The sequence below is a fragment of the Melanotaenia boesemani genome, chromosome 13 (assembly GCF_017639745.1).
Source record: "Melanotaenia boesemani isolate fMelBoe1 chromosome 13, fMelBoe1.pri, whole genome shotgun sequence".
NCBI classification, from domain to species: domain Eukaryota; kingdom Metazoa; phylum Chordata; class Actinopteri; order Atheriniformes; family Melanotaeniidae; genus Melanotaenia; species Melanotaenia boesemani.
This window is the reverse complement of record NC_055694.1, coordinates 19,933,152-19,950,783: the sequence shown is the minus strand read 5'-3', so window position 1 is coordinate 19,950,783 and position 17,632 is coordinate 19,933,152. Positions and strand designations below refer to the sequence as shown.

Here is a 17,632-nt window from a genome sequence, read left to right as displayed (position 1 = left end):
TCCACAGAAGCAAACCATTCATCACTGCTGCTTAAACCAAGACATGCCAACTGTCCTCCTGTAGTAACCGCTACAATTACATAGTGGAGCTGGGAAAACACAGTCTGAAGGCGACCAAGGAGGGCTCAGCCACTCTTGGGGCAGCAAAAGTCATCACTCATGAGGACTACAACATCCTACTCAGTCTTTAAAACCAAACAGTTTACTATCCCTGCTTTGGCTCTGGCCATGGGTGCAATATTCTGCAGAAGCCCACCATCTTTACTCAAGCTAGCTCCTACATCAACTGGATTAACTCAGTGAGGAACACTTTGTCTTTGCGATCACCTTACAAATACAAAAACCTTAACTATGAAAAACAGGAAGTGTGCTTTTATTATGTTTTCTGTTTTCCATCTACAGGTTACGACCAACTACTAAACAAGCTGTTCAAGAGATTTTGTCAGCGATAAGATCAAGTATTTTATAACATGCTGCCTCATTTCTAAGATTTATAGTAAAATACTAACAAGTGGAATGCAGAGCCATTGTATGTTAATGCAGAGCCACTGGCGACGTCCTGGAAACTTGAGACCATTCACAGCAACACTGGGTCCTTCTTTTGCACATACAGTACTAGCCAAAAGTTTGGACACACTTTCCCACTAAATCTAATGTGATTAGGAACCACCTATAGACAAAGTTTCATGACTCATGATTTAGTATTTTTCATAATTTTGTCTAAGAACAAAAAACAAAAGAAAAAAAACATTTAAGTACACAAATCAGACTTAATTAGCAAATACTTCCTTTTATTTTTCAGAAAATATTCATGATAAATGTTTTCAAACTCGCAAAAGAAAACTACATTTTTGCAACAAGATTCATCATAGAAAATGGGATTTTCACAGTACAAATAAAAGAGACAGATCTGAGATGTAAAAAATACAGAAAAAAACATTAAAGGAGACTGAAACACATCTGCATTAAAAAGTAATTCACTACTAAATAAAAACACAATCATTCATCAATGTAAAACATTTTGACAGCAAAGTTATAGAATCAGTCTTGTAGTCAATTGGTCATTTTTAAATGAGGTACATTACAGATGTCAGCAGTACAAAAACAAAACAATCCACTTTGTGACAATTTTAAGCTTTGAAATATGTCTGAAAGAAAGATGAAAGGTGATGTAGCTGAATTCTGATGGGAACCCTGAACTGAGACAGGGTGAACTTATTGTTTGCTTTCCAACAATGGGGAAGCTTGTATACAAATGATGACTCGATGATGACAGTATTCATGAAAAGTGGCTTTTCTCTTGCAAAAGAGGAAAAGCTTTAGCTGTGCAACTTCACAAAATGAGTAACAATGAACTGAATAACATAAGTCTGTTTCTTTGGCTTCACCTATTTATACTTAAGCATAATGAAGAAAGGAGAGTGTGCTGGCAGGTATTAAGTAATCACCTATGCAATTCAAGACATTTTTCTAAATTAAATCTTGAGAATCCTCTCTTCTCTTTCTGCTCACTCTCTGTGTAGTTTTAAAGTGAAGACATGGCTGTAAGTTAAGCAATCCTGTCTTGACTTGTCAGACTTCAGGCCTGATCCCCACTGAAGCAATGGTGATCAGCAGGGCAGTCAGCAAAAGCTACTGCTATCATGGTGCAGCTGCACAGTCAATGAGAGTTTTTGTTGGTCATCCTGGATAAAAATAAATAAATAAAAAGAGAGAAGAGACACATCTGCATTCACAATTCACCATGGCTACAGCGTAAAGTGTTTCAGCTTTTACTTTCATATATTACTTACTTTGCATTAGTGCATCTCTTAGATGGTAACCAATCATGACCTCAGTAACGACCAGTAACAGTTACCACTACTGCTGTGCTCGTTGGTATGTGTTTCACTCATAAAATACAGATATAACATCCCATCCCCTAAATATCAAACTACTTCAGACAATAAGTTATTTAAGTTGTACCTCAATAACCAACTCTGATATTTTTATATGTTTTTGAGTTTATTGAATAAACATGTAGATGGATGAGTCTACTCAGACATGCTGGCAACATGCTACTTGAGTGCAGCTATGAATAGCAGAAAGTAAACAAAGGAGTTAAGCATTTAGCAAGCTAAAGACCCAGCTATTTTTAAGATGGCGGAATCTAAAAAAGAGCTTAACAAAAAGTAAAAACTAGGCACTTATCCCGTAGCCTGACAGATACCTCAAATTAATTTTAATTTTTGTTCTGTAGATGCCATCTGTAGCTTAGCAGCTGCGTGCTAAGAAGCTAACTGTGGTAAATTGATAAATTGCTTGCATATCAGAGCAGTATTTTGTGGGTGTTTTTTTTCTCTTCTTCTTCTCCTTTTTGGACTCACTATTCTGGCCAAAACTGTTAGAAACAGTAGAAATACATGTTTGTGTCAAGTTTTATTAAAATCTAATCCCCAATACAGAAGTTAATTGATTTTAGACCATTTCTGACTGCCCACAGTCCCACTATTACTCGACCAGCCTTAGACCACTCATACCTGTAGATAGTTTAATCTTGTCTTTATAAAAATAAACCATAAACCAGGAGATTTGCTGGTCATTTTTGCATTTAGCATGATACCACAATACAAATAATGGTTAGCCACTCTCTGTGGAGCTTACATTTGATAAAGCATAGGCAACACTGATCCCAAGCCTTACATTGCAAAACACTATTTCATAAAATGAGTGCACATATCTGTTTAAAGGTACACACAAATCCTCAATGATACCACTCACTTTTGTTCCATGATCTCTTCTGTTAACTCATCCTATTAGATTATTGTGTTAATAGAAACCTAAAATAACATACAAGAAATCTCCATTTTAATCCAGTGTGCCAGAGGATGACCGCATATGTCACATTAAGGAAGGATCCGGCTATTGTCCATTTCTGTTTCAAGGATCCAGTAAGAGCCATGATAAAAAGTCTTCTGTTCGGTACTCTAGAGTTAAGAGCCATGAAGATGAATGTCAACAGATCATCTGCCCCATAACAAAGAACAAGAAAGCTTTCTACAAGAAACCATACTTCAGGCATGGCCTAACAAGGCAGATCTGTATCCACAAAAGATCATCATGGGGAATTCCACGAATTTCACTCCACTGTTTTAAATACGATCAACTTAATCTTAAAGCGGAGGCACTTTATCCTCATACTGCGGTGGTGGAGTGAGAGGTTCAATACTGAGTCCTGCTGTCGGCTGAGAGTTATCAGTGTTTTTCATGGTCAGCTTCTCAGACTTTATTCTGCGGATCTTGATAGGGAGGAAGTTGCGGCTATTTTTCCGTGGTCTTTGACTTGATGCAGAAACAGCAGCAGGAGGGTCACTGGAGGCTGGGACATTCTGTGATACAGTAGTCGTCACCTCTGACCTCTCGTTCTCATACTGTATAACATCGACTTGGACTAGGTCGTCATAGGATGGCAGCTGGCTGACACTTGGTCGAAAGTTGCTCTGACGGACAGGGTACTGGCCACTGCTTACTGCCTCTTCATATGTGGGTACAGAATACCGTTGGGCTTGCTCCTCAGCACTGCAGACATTTACATATATGTCACATATGAATCACACACAATACACAGACAAAAGGTGTCTGCAACTATGGTCAAACGTGCCAGCAACAAGGAAAAATTCAAGACTTGAGAGCTCAAACTTGCAGCGATGTCATTAAATAAATATAGATTAATATAAATGAATATTGATGTTATTAAATAAATAGTGAACTTGTTATCTTCTTGGAACTGACAGATCTTAGATTTATGACATTTAAAGAAGTATAAGTTTTATCATTTTTCTGTGCTTACAACAGTGTTCCCCAGCTATCAGTCAGGTCATAGTGACAAACAGCATATGAGGTATTTCATCATTTATGTGTAAGCTTTGATTTTCATACACTTTGATAAGTTCAAACAACAATGAAAAAAAGCTTTGCTATCTTCGGAAAATTCTGATGCGGACAATAGAATCTAATAGTAAATTTTACTCACACGTTTAATAGGAAACAACACAATTCTTTATCCAACATTTACTGCTGACATGAAACCAACAAAATAAGAACAAAGTCAAGTCATGATTAAACTCACGTTTCTCTTTCTTCTTGCTCCCTTACGGCCTCTTCCCTCTGATTCTGGGCCTCCTGGAGCCTCATCCGCTCCCGCTTCTTGTTTCTCATTCCCAGACACACTGACAGCAGCAACAAAGCCACCCCAGATCCCGCCAACACAAATGCCACAGAGGACGTTTTGTTCCTCCGATCATTGACATTACCTCCTCCTGGACTGGTGCTGCTGCCATTAACAGCTGCATCTGCAGGCACCACACTCCACACAATCATCACAACACCAAGGGCGATAAGTCCAACTCCCAAAGCACACAGTGCATACTGGGAGCCTGAGTTTCCACTGCTGTTACGGTTGTTATTGTTGCTGCTGCTATTAGTGTCTCTGTTCCCAAGGGGGCATGGTGGTCCATCCACACTTGAACGCATTTTGTTAGTCCAATATCTTCAATTACACCAGCTGCAGGGAGGTCAAAAACTGGAAATAGAGAAAGACATTTGAGAATGAAAATGATTTTAAAAAAAAAAGAAAAAAGAAAGAAAACAAATTAAGACATTCACACAAAATCAAACAGGAATTTCCTTCAAATGTTTCAGATTTTTCTGGATTATGTGCTACCTAAAGTAGGATGGTTCTCCTCAGTTAGAACTCTCCTGTGTTTCTGAGCATGCCACTGCTATACAGAGGGGTGTCCTGAACTATGTGAGAGTCCAAGCAAAAATCCACTGAAGCAAAATAAACCTGAGGCTTCAACGAGGAGGTGTGTTGCATAGTAAAAAATTTACAGCAGCCTCGCCCTTCAAAGTCACTTGTGTCACATACATGGTCACTTACGTCAACGCATTAAAAACCTCGATAAGGGCTGTTACTGTGAAGCAAGGGCCTCAAAAATATAACATAATCCTGTAGTTTACAGGCTGACTGTGTCACTATCTCCAGTTAAATCAAACACATATTTAGTGTTTAAGGGTAACTTTATGACAAAATATTACTGGAAACATAATTGCTATACAGAGTAAAATGATTCTCTGAAATGCACTGAGCATGTCAGTGATCACAAAGCTGCCAGTTCAGTTCAGCCACCCCCCTCACACACACACACACACACACACACACACAAACGTGCCACCCCAGGTATAGACAACTAAATTCTAACAAGTATTCAGTGCAACCTCTGATGTCCAATTGCACGGCCTGGTACACACACAACGATTTTTTTAATCTTATGAGATTTTTTATCTGGTCGAGACCTCACACGTGAACATAAAAAAATCAGTTTTGATCGTATTGTGTGTGGTGTGCTCCGAAAATATAATCACAGAACAACACACATGACAATGCTGTCCCGCAACTGATCTACAATCTAGTCCTCTGAGCCGGACAAACGTTGAAAGATAGAAGAAGAACCATAGCAACAACCGGCAAAAAACGAAGGAGAAACATAGTAACAATCAGAAAACACAACACACAGCATGGAAGAGGATGTATAGAACAAGGGAATGATGGAGGACTTGGGACTATTGTTAACAGAAAGGTCAGAACTGAAAAAACTAAGACTGGAGACGGAGTGAACACAGACTTTTTTTACTTCCTTGTTCCCCAGCCAGCTCGCTTTCTAACTGGCTGCATTCCATACCACGTCGCCATCCACGCAGTCATGGGTCATCGGCGTTCCTCTGGAATCGGCACTAAAATATTAAACATGTTCAATGTTCCCAATTGTCGGCTACAACTTGTTTCAGAGCAGATTATCGGGACAAATCGGCTCATAACACACCACAGACCAAATGATAATTGTACAGGGAAATCTCACGATGATCGGGCATTTGCTGTCAGAGGTCAGGAAGAGGCAAAATCGAACAAAAACAGCCCAAAAATCGTTATGTGTGTACCAGGCTTAAGTGAATGCAGCATGTAATTTACAGTACAGCTTAAACACTACTGTGTTCTTGGTCATAATGCAGCATTCATACATCATCTCGCAACCTGTTTACATAAGTGATAATATTTGTATGTCTAAACTGTTTACACACTGTAAAAAGGTCACTCATAAAACCACCGAATGTGAGAAATGTGCAAAGTTAATTGGACCAGAATACTGAAAAAAACACTGATAAATCCTGTGATTTGGCTCAAAGCAAGCTTTTCTTGTTATTAATGATGTATAAGTCTCTGTGCAGCAGTGATTTAAGACAGACAATGCAGGATCATCCTAACAGTTTTTTTTTCTCTCTCTCTCGTTGGCTATTTGCTTTTAAAAAATTTGTTTAACTTTTAAATTAGAGGATCGCTTTAGTTGTGATTATCCGGTATTTCTTAAGATATGGACCTTCATTTATTTTTAAGATTTTCTAGACCCTGCCCTGTCAAACAGGCCATCTTGAACTACTCATGCCAGGGTTTCATACTTGGATAGAGTAACAAAATTTGTGTCTAGTCTTCAAACACGCCCAGGCCTGCTGGAGGAGGTGGGGAGAGGAGAGTTTAACCCCAGCTCCGAGCCTGGAATATCCCTGCTCAGCGAATGCAAAGCATGACAATGAATTAGCTCATAACAAAGGGGTGGCGAATATAAGAAGGAAATCAAAATCACTTCATCATACAAAATGGCCAAACCTTCTCGCAACTGTGTTGTGCAACCCAGATGCAAGGGAATTTATCTGAGGATGTCATAGATTACGGAGGCGCGCGGGGGCTGATCACATTGTACTACACAGTATAGTTATACATTGACAGGTTAGCTCAGAAAAAAACTTTCTTGTGTACAAACGAATGTCACCACAGTCCAACATGTGATTCCTCTGAAACTAACTAACAAACAAACAAAAACTTATCAAATGTTACTGAACGTGCTGCAGACGCTCGTTGGTAATCTTCTGCGAGGAGGAGGCTGATCATTAGGAGACAAGTTACCGCTGTTTGGCCAACATTCACGCTCGGTTTGGTTGCTTTTAAACCCAACATGATTACACTAAAAACACAATCTTTCAGAACCTGTTTGTTTGTTTTTTAACAGTTCCGTTTACATTTTTTAACAAACATTTTAGCAGCTCAAACCGAGACTTCAGCGAGCGAGCAGATCGTTTCCAAACTCACCTTCGCATCATTTGCCACTCCTCCTTCTCCTCTTCTTCTTTCTTACAACAGAAAGTTGATGTGGCGTTTAGAAGCAAACTATCGACACCGCCGGGACTTTATGAAGTTGAATTTGGTTTGAAGATGGTTTGAGGATTCAAAACTTTTCTGAGAGAAGGATGGGCCCGAGCAGAGAGAACAGGAAGGAGGGGGCTCCGTCCACACTTCCCTTCTAGTTTCATTAACTCTTTCATTCTCGGCTTGTTGACAGATGTCCAGCAGATGCCAGGGACAAAATATTCCATCTATTTCACCGCTTTTTTAATTATTATTATTATTAATCAGCGGTAGAACAAAATTCTTCAGCCATCAGCATGAAAGCCCAAAGCTGATATAGACCCTTGACACAACAACGACTTGCATACAGAGACTTTTTGTAATGTTCCTTTAGGTCATTTGAGCTTCTGTGTTGATTGGCCGGAAAATAAATTCAATACTCAAGATTTAATTGGACTAATAATGATTAATACAGACGGGAAACAAACACTTGCCTAAAAATAGCGACATAACAGGAAAGCTCAGCCCTACACGTAGGGAACCGGTGCTTTTCTGATTAGGCTAATTAATTTAATTCCCATGCCATCTACACAGGCTTCAGAACACTGTAGAATGATGGGTTTTTTGGCTGTTAGCAGCATAACAATGAAACTTTAATAAGCAATAAATACTTTATTTTTATGGCCAATTCTTTGAGTTTATCTTCAAATCCTACAGCTGCTTCCAACAGAGCTGATTCCAAATTTCTTGTTTTTCCCCCTGTCATAATCATTGGATAATGAGATATTATAGCAGACAAAGTTATGACAGAGTGACAGTAAGCCTGCATGCACATCACCAGGGCCCAAAGTCTTTAATATTAAAATACTTCAGCAATTTAGATATTTTTCTTGTGTCAAGATTTCCAGTCATTCAAGCACATTTGTGTTTGGTGGTTTTCCACAGTGGGACTGAATAATTTGGCATCCATGCTAGTAAACGAGTGAGTGACTTTTCCAGGCTGACACATGACTTAGTCATTTAGAAGTGGTCACATTACAGAGTGGTGCACAGAACAGAATGGAAAACTATAAAAAAAAAAAAAACATTATTTTTCTTCTGTAACTGTATGTTTATTTTGTTGGATTTTTCTGGACTCTGACTTAGTTAAGGAATTAAACGTGCTAATTCTAGCAGTGGAATTATTTTTCAAATTGTCAACTTTTGTCAACATTTGGGTTAAATTTGATAACGGATTTTGATTAGTGAGTGTCAAAAGTGCTGATCCCACATTTTCTCAAGAGGTTAAAAGTCCATGAGAAAACATTTGAAAGGCATTAAAATGGCAACAACAACTTTCCCTCTCAGCTATTTAACATACTCACCAGTTTGACAGTTTTGCATAAATCTCTTCCAAGGCCAACCCAACCATAAATCCACATTGAAATGTCCAGTAAAGTTTATGAGACTCTTCCTTCACCAAAGCCACTAGCAACCACCAGACTGAATGCCAGTGACAAACACTGTTTGATTAGTCCCTCTTTACCCAGTAAACACTGCTTTATTATCTCATGCCATGCAGAAATTTTTACTTCCTCATTGTGAAAATTATCACCAACTCACAGTCATGCAGCACCTTTGGACAGGACCAAAGTCATGTGACGTGGGTGAGCTTTTGACAAGTTTACAGTCATGTGTCTTTCTGCTTGTGCAGAATGTATGCCTTTTACACTTTGGGCTCTACTTTGAAATAAAACCATGTCCCAAAATGTTCTTGCTAGAACGAGGGCTGCATGTTTTATAATAATGACCAAAAAAAAAAAAAAAAAAAAAAAAAACCCACAGGCCACCTAGTGCATTGTTCCTTTTAAGTGAGGCAACATGGTTGTTCTGGGCTCTGGGGAAACGTTCTTCCTCTTTAGTTTTTGTCTCAGTCCCCTGTTATAACACACAAACACATATGAAGGAGGCAGAATTGTAGACAGAAAATGTAAGAGTTAATTTAAAAAAAAAAGAAAAGAAATTAATTTTATTTTTTTCTGTTCAGCTTGTGAGCCCATCCACATCCATTACTGTGTAATTGTTGATCTTGGTTTTATGGTTGATTGCCCAATTACATTCCTGCCCTGAATATTTTCCAGCACGTACTTGACTTAATTCCCAGGATGAACACACCCCACCTGGCTTCCTTAATCATATCTCTAATCTCTCAGAGTGCAAAGGAAAATCATCCAACCCATGGGTGGTTTACCAAGCAGGTTTTCACAGAGGTCAAGCAGCCATAGCCAGAGGTGCGTCATCCTCAGACCACCATAAAGTCCAAGGCATTATGAGTAAGCAGAAAAAGGTGTAAGCCATGACTCACCAAAATTACATCATCAAATCTGTCTCGTGTACAGATTTTGCATTTGCATTACAGTAGAGGCAATGAACCACACACCTTTCCTCATGCTAATGAGCACACATTACTGTTTTTCTCACATTCACTGGAAAGATGTGATTTAATATTTATTATTATCATATTTGTTTTTTAAGTGTTTTGTTTCTAAAGTAATTAATCTTGCATTGTTTTTGTTTATGGTTTTGGTTCACTGGTTGGATTTCCAAAGAATTTAATCCCTACCTTGCTTCTGGTTTGGCTTTGTTTTACTTCTAAGAAAAACACCTCTAGAATTGGCTTATACTCTGCAGAGTTTAAATAGTTGAATGATATAATCCACTATATTAAGCCGCAGATCCTTGATCAATATTGTGATCCTGATTCTAATTTTCAGAATCCTCTTCCTTTTTTAGCTGGTCCACATGGTGCCATCAGCAAACCCAACAGTTTGTCATTCATCTGCAGCATCTGCCTCAATTCACCACAACCTGAATTTAGTCATCATTTCAGGTTATTGCAAATAATCTTTTTTTTAAAGGACTTTAATTAATGGCTGAAATAACATTTTAGTTGGACATCATCTTTATTTCATTGTAAGAAACATTCTTTCATTTCTACAATCCTGTTTCTTATCTGCAACCATCTTTTGCTGCATTGCTCAAATACTGTATACGTCATGTTTACTGCACTGCATACCCCAGAAGAGGTACTACATTTGTTCAGACACAGTGTAAATCTGCAAGATGAGAAAGGACTCCGACATCAACTAAAGAACTTCAGTATCTGTTCAAAATTTTTCTGTTTTTTTGTTTGTTTTTGTCCTCAGTCACACCAACAAGGCATCACAAACAGCAGAGATCAACAAAACAATAGTGTTAAACACTTATTTTTTTTCTGAATTTTGTCATAAAGTACCCTATATAATACATAGTCTTTTGATTTTTTTTTTTAAACTCTCATTTTCCCCAGAGCGACACCCTGCATGTTCTTAGTAACTAGTAAACAAAAACAAATGAGCAAGTCACATCATGGTTTACACAAAGAATACAAAAATAATCATTTAGCTTGAGTCCTTCAGTCTGGTGTTGGGAAAGGGAAGTTACTGTGAAAAAAACACCAACATATCACGTCCACAATTGACTTAAACCAGGAAACTTAGGGAAAGAATCCTGTCTCTTTTACAAAGTGCAATCTGTCCAGTAAAGGCTCAGTGAAACACCATCCATGTTCAGCTCCACATGGATGACACAAGTCTTTGTTGCAGCTGTATTCACATCACACATTTGTGACCTCAATGCAGGTGTTACCCCGGATGGGGCTTCCCTCGGTCCTGGGTGGAGTCTGGTCTCGTACTTCCCGAAGCAGAGAGCCGTAGCTGCTGTGGCAACTCAAGTCCCATCCACTGCGGTTTTTGGGGCTGAACCCTGATGGAGGCTGTATAAAACACTTCAGTTATTGAAAATATACACAAATAAGGCATTTTTTTCAGGTTATGTGCTGCTGTGATGATGATATTTGTATGAAATGACATTAAATATTTTTCATAATTTAATCAGAAGTTTTTCTACATCATAATTATTACATCAAACATGCTTCTGTTTCCAGAATTGAATTATCTTAATACCTTGACAGCCCTCCTTCTCAGGGAGCCCTCTTCATCAGTGTGTCGGCTGTTAGTGCTTGGTGGTCTGCCCAGAGAGTTCTGGCGAAGCAGGGTTGGTGGGGTTCCCAGACCTAAATGTTCATAGTCCTGTTTGGCATCGGCTCTGCATCAAACAAGGGAAGAACAGCATTTTTGGAGACTGTCGCCTGTAACATATTACTGAGATTAGAATACATCTTTATATAACATCAAAAACAAAAAAGGAAACAATAAGTTATTATATTTACTAATGAAAATGCTGCTTGCTAATCAAATGAGTTGCTCAGTTAGACTGACTGAGTGGTCATGGTAAATGGTAAGTGGTCTGTACTTATATAGCGCTTTTATCCAAAGCGCTTTACATATACGTCACATTCACCCATTCACACACACATTCACACACTGATGGCGGAAGCTGCCATGCAGGGCGCTAACCACGACCCATCAGGAGCAAGTAGGGGTTCAGTGTCTTGCTCAGGGACACCTCGACATGAGCTCTCCGGGCCAGGATCGAACCGGCAACCCTTAGGTTACAGGATGACCACTCTACCCATTGAGCCATGCCACCCCATCCTTTTGTTTACTTTCTTTAACTACAGCAGTTGAGCATTTTTCACCTGGCCGGGCCAAGTAGTGTTTTCATCTCCTCAACAAGGTGTCGGCGAACCATGTGCTTGCCGCTGGGGATCCCAAGTGCTGTTGCCATGGTGTCAGTGTTGAAAGTGGGGTCAAGCACCAGAACAGCTCCATGAACTCCACTATTTAGGAGATTGTCCGAAAATTCCTGCAAATTTGGATTGAAAATGAAATAGATGGAGGATATCACAGTCTAGACACTCTAAAAATGAATATGGTGGGTGTGACAAGGAATAATTACAAAGCTGCATCAATACAAAGGTTGTAATCTGACAGGTTTTATAACCAACTAGTAGCAGCTTACTGTAAAGTATCAAAGTCCTTCTATCACTCTGCAGATAAAGAGGACTCCCTATCTCTTTCTGTGGAGATAGGGAGCAAGAAGTAAACATTAGTACCTCCATTCGTCCATGTGATAATGAAGCCTTTGCACAAATTCAATAAGGAAGATCTGCTCTCTCACGTCTGCTTTCATTCCTGGGTGTCTGACATTTTCCTACTGCTCTATTTATTTAGTCTGATTCCTGTTTATATGCTGTCAAGCCTTAAATAAAAGGCACAGCCCTGCTAAGATCTTCCCTCAGAGGCTACTTGCTGAAATGCTCAACCTTGTGGACATCAAAGCCATTCTGTGCTTCCAGATTATCTATTTTTACTGACGTGTTTTACTCAGAGTGCACATTTAAGCCTTGTAAATATTTTTTTCCTTTCTTTTTTTTTATAACTCAGAGTTAAAGGTGCACCATATCTTTGTCGCACCTTGAGGTCAATATCTCTGATCCATTTCATGACCCGATGAGACGTCCATATCAATGGATCCACATTCTGGTGCTCGCACTGTATCCGTCGAGCTTGTAGTGCCTGAAAAATATTATAACAAATGCATTATCCCTCATTGATAGCCTATTTACCTGCAGCAGAAGGAAATCGACAAGTGCAGCTTTCCTCACTTACCTCCTTGTCAAAATTTAGTAAGTGCAGCAGTTCGATGCCCAACAGCAGGCTGACCTGATGGAACTTCTTGGTGATATTAAGGTGACGTTCCAGGTCACGACGTGTCAGGGAGTTCAGCATGCGCCCATCCACCAAGTGAGTGTGAAAGGCCTGGGAGTACTGAGGCAAACCCATATCGCTCAACCAGGCCTTGGCCACCCAGTGGTGGTCCATGTCTGCAGCCTTGGACAGCCTGCAGACAGCGTGACAATGAATCACATCACATAAGAAGGCACACTCTGATATCACAAGCAGTATCTAGTTATAAAAATGGCTTTAGCCACCCAGTGAATTAGTTCTGGAGAGGAATCTTTGTTTGTTTCTTTGACATATCCACATGGACGAAGGAACACCCCTTGATTTACTATCTATCAACATTAAAATTGTCTTTGACTCCCTCCTGAAACATGTCTGAGTTAGCCAGCCATGCTTACTTCTTGTAGTGATTCTGACTCCACATTCATTACTACAAATTGATAGGAACATGGCAGTGTGTCAACAATGTGACCTCTGGGTCTGCTCCCAGCAATCTAAGCTTAATCTTACAGCCTGATGCACATTTATGAATACTGCACACCTCTCAGCATTCTGGCTCTGACTCTACAAAAAATAGAAATAATGGTAAATTTGGTGAGCCTTTGATTTCTTTTTAGCACTATTATCAAATGAATTACAGGCTATTTTTTTATGTAAATAGACTACACCAGTGTTTCACAATCCTGGACCTCAGGATTCTCTGGCCTGCTCCAACACATCTGATTCAAATGAATACACTCCCTCAACAGCTTTTCATCAAGTTCTTTGCAGGCCTGTTAACGAGCCATTAAAATAATCTGGTGTGATAATGCTAAGAAACACCTGTAACATGAATGACATTAGTTCACCAAGAACCAGACTTCAGGAACACTGTTTTATATAAAGCTTTTGAAAATGGAAAACACAATACCTGCTATACATAAACACTTCAGCATTGTCGCTGGTCACATATTTAGATTTAGCTCAGAAACCTGAAACACAGAGCTGTGGGCAGTCTTTTTGTTTTGTGTGAGGACAAATGGCATCATTTGATTCTATTTAAAGCAAAAAAAAAAGTATTACAAAGCTGGATTAATTTGTAAGCTGATCACCCAGACAAACGATTAAAAAATATTAACAATGTTGTATACCTATTTCACAGAACCTTCACTGAACACAACAGCTCATAGAAAATGAAATATTAATATTTGAAAGGAAATCTGATATATTTAGGATGGTTATAATTTAGCTGTTGGTCTGACAAAACAAGCTGTTTAAATGGAAATAGAAAACTTTGTAGATTTAATCACTGATTAACAAATAAAGAAGCAAAGAGTTAGATTAATCAGTCTAAATATAATTACTAGCTAAAACCGCAAAAATGATACTTGAAAAGGGAACATCCAAGTCCATTTCTCATTAAAAAAAGAGATTAAAGGTGTACAGATTATTGGGGAAAGTGCCACTAGACTTTATTTAAAATGATGCACAATGTAGCTTTTTTAGCAGTTTATGACATGTTATGTTTTTCTAATTAGTTTTGACCAATTACTGTTGCTGATACAGATTCGTCAGCAGGGCATCTCTCCTGCAGTGGAACTAAGACATTATTTATGCTCTGACTGCAACAGACTAAAGTTTGAATGACTTGGAAACTTTAATATATTTTACACTACATTTTTCAGTAAAATTACAGATTTGATCCAATTTTAACAAAACTCAATAATAAACTATCAGTGATAACCCTGAAATTACTCACAAACAAGCACAATTTGACCTTCTCATGTCTTTGCAGATGCTGATACTTCATTTTAAAAGCACTTACCGGCCAATGTTGATAATATCATGCTTCTGTAATTTCAATGGTTTTGACTACCACAAAAAATCCTAAAATAGCTGAATGGTTATACCAAAAGAGGTGAGTGTGTTAATGTTGTTTTTATTTGATTTAGCCAATTTGAGGTTTTAATCTATGACAGGAAACACTGGGCAGATTATTACATACAGTAATATCTCAGTGGCCTGAGATATTATTTCAAAAACTTTTACTTTAAATTACCAACAGATGGCCCTGTTACACCACATTGCCATATAATGTACAAGCTGAGGAAAATCCTCTTTATGTCTTCCTCACCCTTTGCCATTCTCAGCATCCCTGTAATCTTCAATGGCCAGGCGGAGTTTTCGGCGATGCATTAAACTGCTGACACCTAAACCCAGCTCCAGGTCTTCATCAGTTAGTCCCAGTAATACCTGCAAATTATCATAGTGGGTGTGTTATAGTTTCTACAGGCAAACCCACTTCATGTAAGAATAAGGTAAATAACTGAAGGTAGTTTCACTGCCTCATGCCTGAATCATGTAAGCAGTTTCACCCTACCTTTCCACTCTTTACATTTTCTGAGCAGGTACGCATGTACATGGGCATCGCCATGACAACCTCAAGCCAGGCCTGCACAGTGCCTGCCCTCCAGTGAGACATGGGTGTCGTCCTGGCCAGCTCTACTTGCTGGAGGCGGTCCAGCTGGTCCTCTGACCCATCTGATAGACTGAGGCGGGTAGGACTGGAGAGGTTTTCTGAGTCTAGGTCAGTGAGGGAATGGGGCAGATATATGGTTGATGTAATTGAGGTTGTGAGTGACAGCAGGGGTGGCAGTGGATATAGCGAGTAATAATAAAAACAAATTTCAGTGTACTAAAACAAAAAGCTAGTTAATATAAAACAAGCCCAATGGGGGCAAGCAAGATTTTAGATGCAACATGACTCATTCATTTAAATTAGACTGTGGCAACAGCATCAATGAAAAGAAAGATGATATTTTGATGCATCTATGATCACATCTACTGTACATTATTATAAGCTCATGTAAATATCCCCAAGGGAGCAATGTCCCTATGATTTACAACACTAAGTCGATCCAAAGATTTTAATTTTTCTCTGCAAATTACACGAGGAAATAAACAATGTTCACTCGTGCAATTCACTGTCCCAACCAGCAGATGGCAAAAATGTAACGGTTTTTAACATACAGTACAGTACAGTGTGGCTTTCAGGCAAACTGACTAAATTAAACTCAGCCCTTTTGGTAAAGTAACAATTAATACCTTTAGTTACCTGACCTCTTTATAAAATCTACACAGTACCAGCTCTTAGAGTACCACTGTAAACATTGGTTTATTCTATAATTGAGCATGAGCCATAGCTATCAAAGCTAAAAGTATAGCAATGCTGGGAAGCTAATGAGCCTTAGATAAAAGCATCCATCTTAGAACTCAGACATAATGGACAGTTCAGAATCTTGATCCTTGTAGGTTTCTGTTCTCTCTGCATCCATTTTGTTATTTTAGTGAAAAATATAAAGACGTCACACAGAATGTCGCCCTGTCTGAATCACCTAGTTTAAAATTTAGCTTGGAGCATGTACCAAAGAAGCTGAACAACAGCAAAATTAGAATAAACAGATTCTATGTTTTCTCTGTGTCATTTCTAAATGGCTAGTGGAATTCAGGTCAGGTTTTACTGTCATGCAATAAACAGATCTGTGTTAAATCTGCCTTCAGTGATTCATCTGGAACTGGATGCTTTTCTGAGTGATACATAAACTCACAGTACACTTCTAAGTGCCCTCTGAGGACAATTTATATCAACTAGCAACACACATTTGTTTGTAAATAAGTGTTTTTCAAACTATGGAGACAGTTTTGACAAATAAACCCCACAGAAAACAGAGAAAGTACAGTGGTGCTTGAAAGTTTGTGAAACCTTTACAGTTTTTTTTATATTTCTGCATAAATATTATTGGACATGTTATCAGATTTCCATGTCTTGAACTAAAATGATTGTACATGGTAATTTCTTTATAACAATGATCTAATATCACACATCTGTAAGTAAGTTAACCATTCCTGTCTGTGTTGGCTGTGACCTTCTGGTGAAGCAGTTACTATTAAATTAAATTAAATTAAATGTCTCTCAAACTGTTGACCAGTCCTTAATATTAGCTTGAAGTAATCTAAGCTAATTATTCTGTACAGATTCTCTCAACTATGGGATTTTGGCAAATTTCCTCTCATCACTCTCTTTCATTACGTTCACAATATTGCTATCAAATTGACTTTGTGTATTATGGGTTGTTTACTTATGACATTCAGTTCAAGAACCAATGCTCTGACATATTTTTGTTTAATTTACCAGAATAATTCAGAATTTATTGCTTTATCAATAATGGCAAACCATCTTGGCTAAGATGCAACAGCGTCTATTTCACTTATATTTGACAGGCCCCCAGTTGGTGGGTATGACACGAGTCATTATATGACAGCTCAGGTCAGAAGCTCTCCATGACAACTGGTCCCGTGTGTTTAGCCCCTTTTGTTGTTAAATTATAAGCCTTCAAATATGCAATCAGGTCAAGGTTTAAAAGTCAATTTTAAAAGGAGTCATGTAGAGTGTTCATACTGGCGTGTTATTCTCCAGATGAAGATTTTTCCAATTATGTATTTGGTTTAGTGCAAGCCAAGCTGTTTTTTTTTTTGTTTTTTTTATTATTTTATTGACAGAGACCTTCAGAGTCTTAAGCTGTTTTTCCTTCATTTTGGGAATTATATTCCAAACTGTGTCACCTTTGGAGTTTTAATATTATTCATAATGTATGACATTCATTTAAGCTTGAAAGAAGGCATGAAATGCTGGATTTAGGGTCAACAACCAGTCTATACAGATTCATCTATATATCAAAAATATACACATGCATAGACTACCATTTCAATA

The 17,632-nt window shown here is 38.4% G+C and overlaps 2 protein-coding genes across 3 annotated transcripts; both read right to left on the bottom strand.

The window, feature by feature from the left end:
• Positions 1-814: 814 nt before the first annotated feature.
• Positions 815-8,669, bottom strand: tmem51a (transmembrane protein 51a). 2 transcript variants are annotated; one of them, XM_042003504.1, is made up of 3 exons: positions 8,581-8,669; positions 4,109-4,561; positions 815-3,558 (listed from the first exon to the last, which is right to left on the bottom strand). In XM_042003504.1, exons 2-3 carry the CDS (start codon positions 4,510-4,512, stop codon positions 3,153-3,155), a joined length of 810 nt encoding a protein of 269 aa, XP_041859438.1. In that variant the 5' UTR covers positions 4,513-4,561; positions 8,581-8,669; the 3' UTR covers positions 815-3,152. The 2 variants fall into 2 exon arrangements, with proteins under 2 accessions (XP_041859438.1, XP_041859437.1); XM_042003503.1 differs by lacking the exon at positions 8,581-8,669 and adding an exon at positions 7,181-7,350 and having other exon boundaries at positions 816-3,558.
• Positions 8,670-10,144: 1,475 nt separating this feature from the next.
• Positions 10,145-16,386, bottom strand: LOC121651587 (kazrin-A-like). Its single transcript, XM_042003902.1, has 7 exons — positions 15,242-16,386; positions 14,996-15,114; positions 12,808-13,039; positions 12,613-12,714; positions 11,835-12,001; positions 11,200-11,341; positions 10,145-11,009 (listed from the first exon to the last, which is right to left on the bottom strand). The coding sequence occupies exons 1-7, from the start codon at positions 15,341-15,343 to the stop codon at positions 10,851-10,853; spliced, it is 1,023 nt and encodes a 340-aa protein (XP_041859836.1). The 5' UTR covers positions 15,344-16,386; the 3' UTR covers positions 10,145-10,850.
• Between the last annotated feature and the right edge of the window lie 1,246 nt (positions 16,387-17,632).

Excerpts from the sequence above, each read along its gene's own strand:
- LOC121651587 (XM_042003902.1), bottom strand. The coding sequence starts at position 15,343 with ATGTCTCACTGGAGGGCAGGCACTGTGCAGGCCTGGCTTGAGGTTGTC. Across the intron at positions 13,040-14,995 it reads GATGCTGAGAATGGCAAAGG|GCTGTCCAAGGCTGCAGACA; the intron begins GTGAGGAAGACA and ends CGCTGTCTGCAG. Across the intron at positions 11,342-11,834 it reads ACACTACTTGGCCCGGCCAG|AGCCGATGCCAAACAGGACT; the intron begins GTGAAAAATGCT and ends TGTTTGATGCAG.
- tmem51a (XM_042003504.1), bottom strand. The coding sequence starts at position 4,512 with ATGCGTTCAAGTGTGGATGGACCACCATGCCCCCTTGGGAACAGAGAC. Across the intron at positions 3,559-4,108 it reads GAGCAAGAAGAAAGAGAAAC|TGCTGAGGAGCAAGCCCAAC; the intron begins GTGAGTTTAATC and ends AAATGTCTGCAG.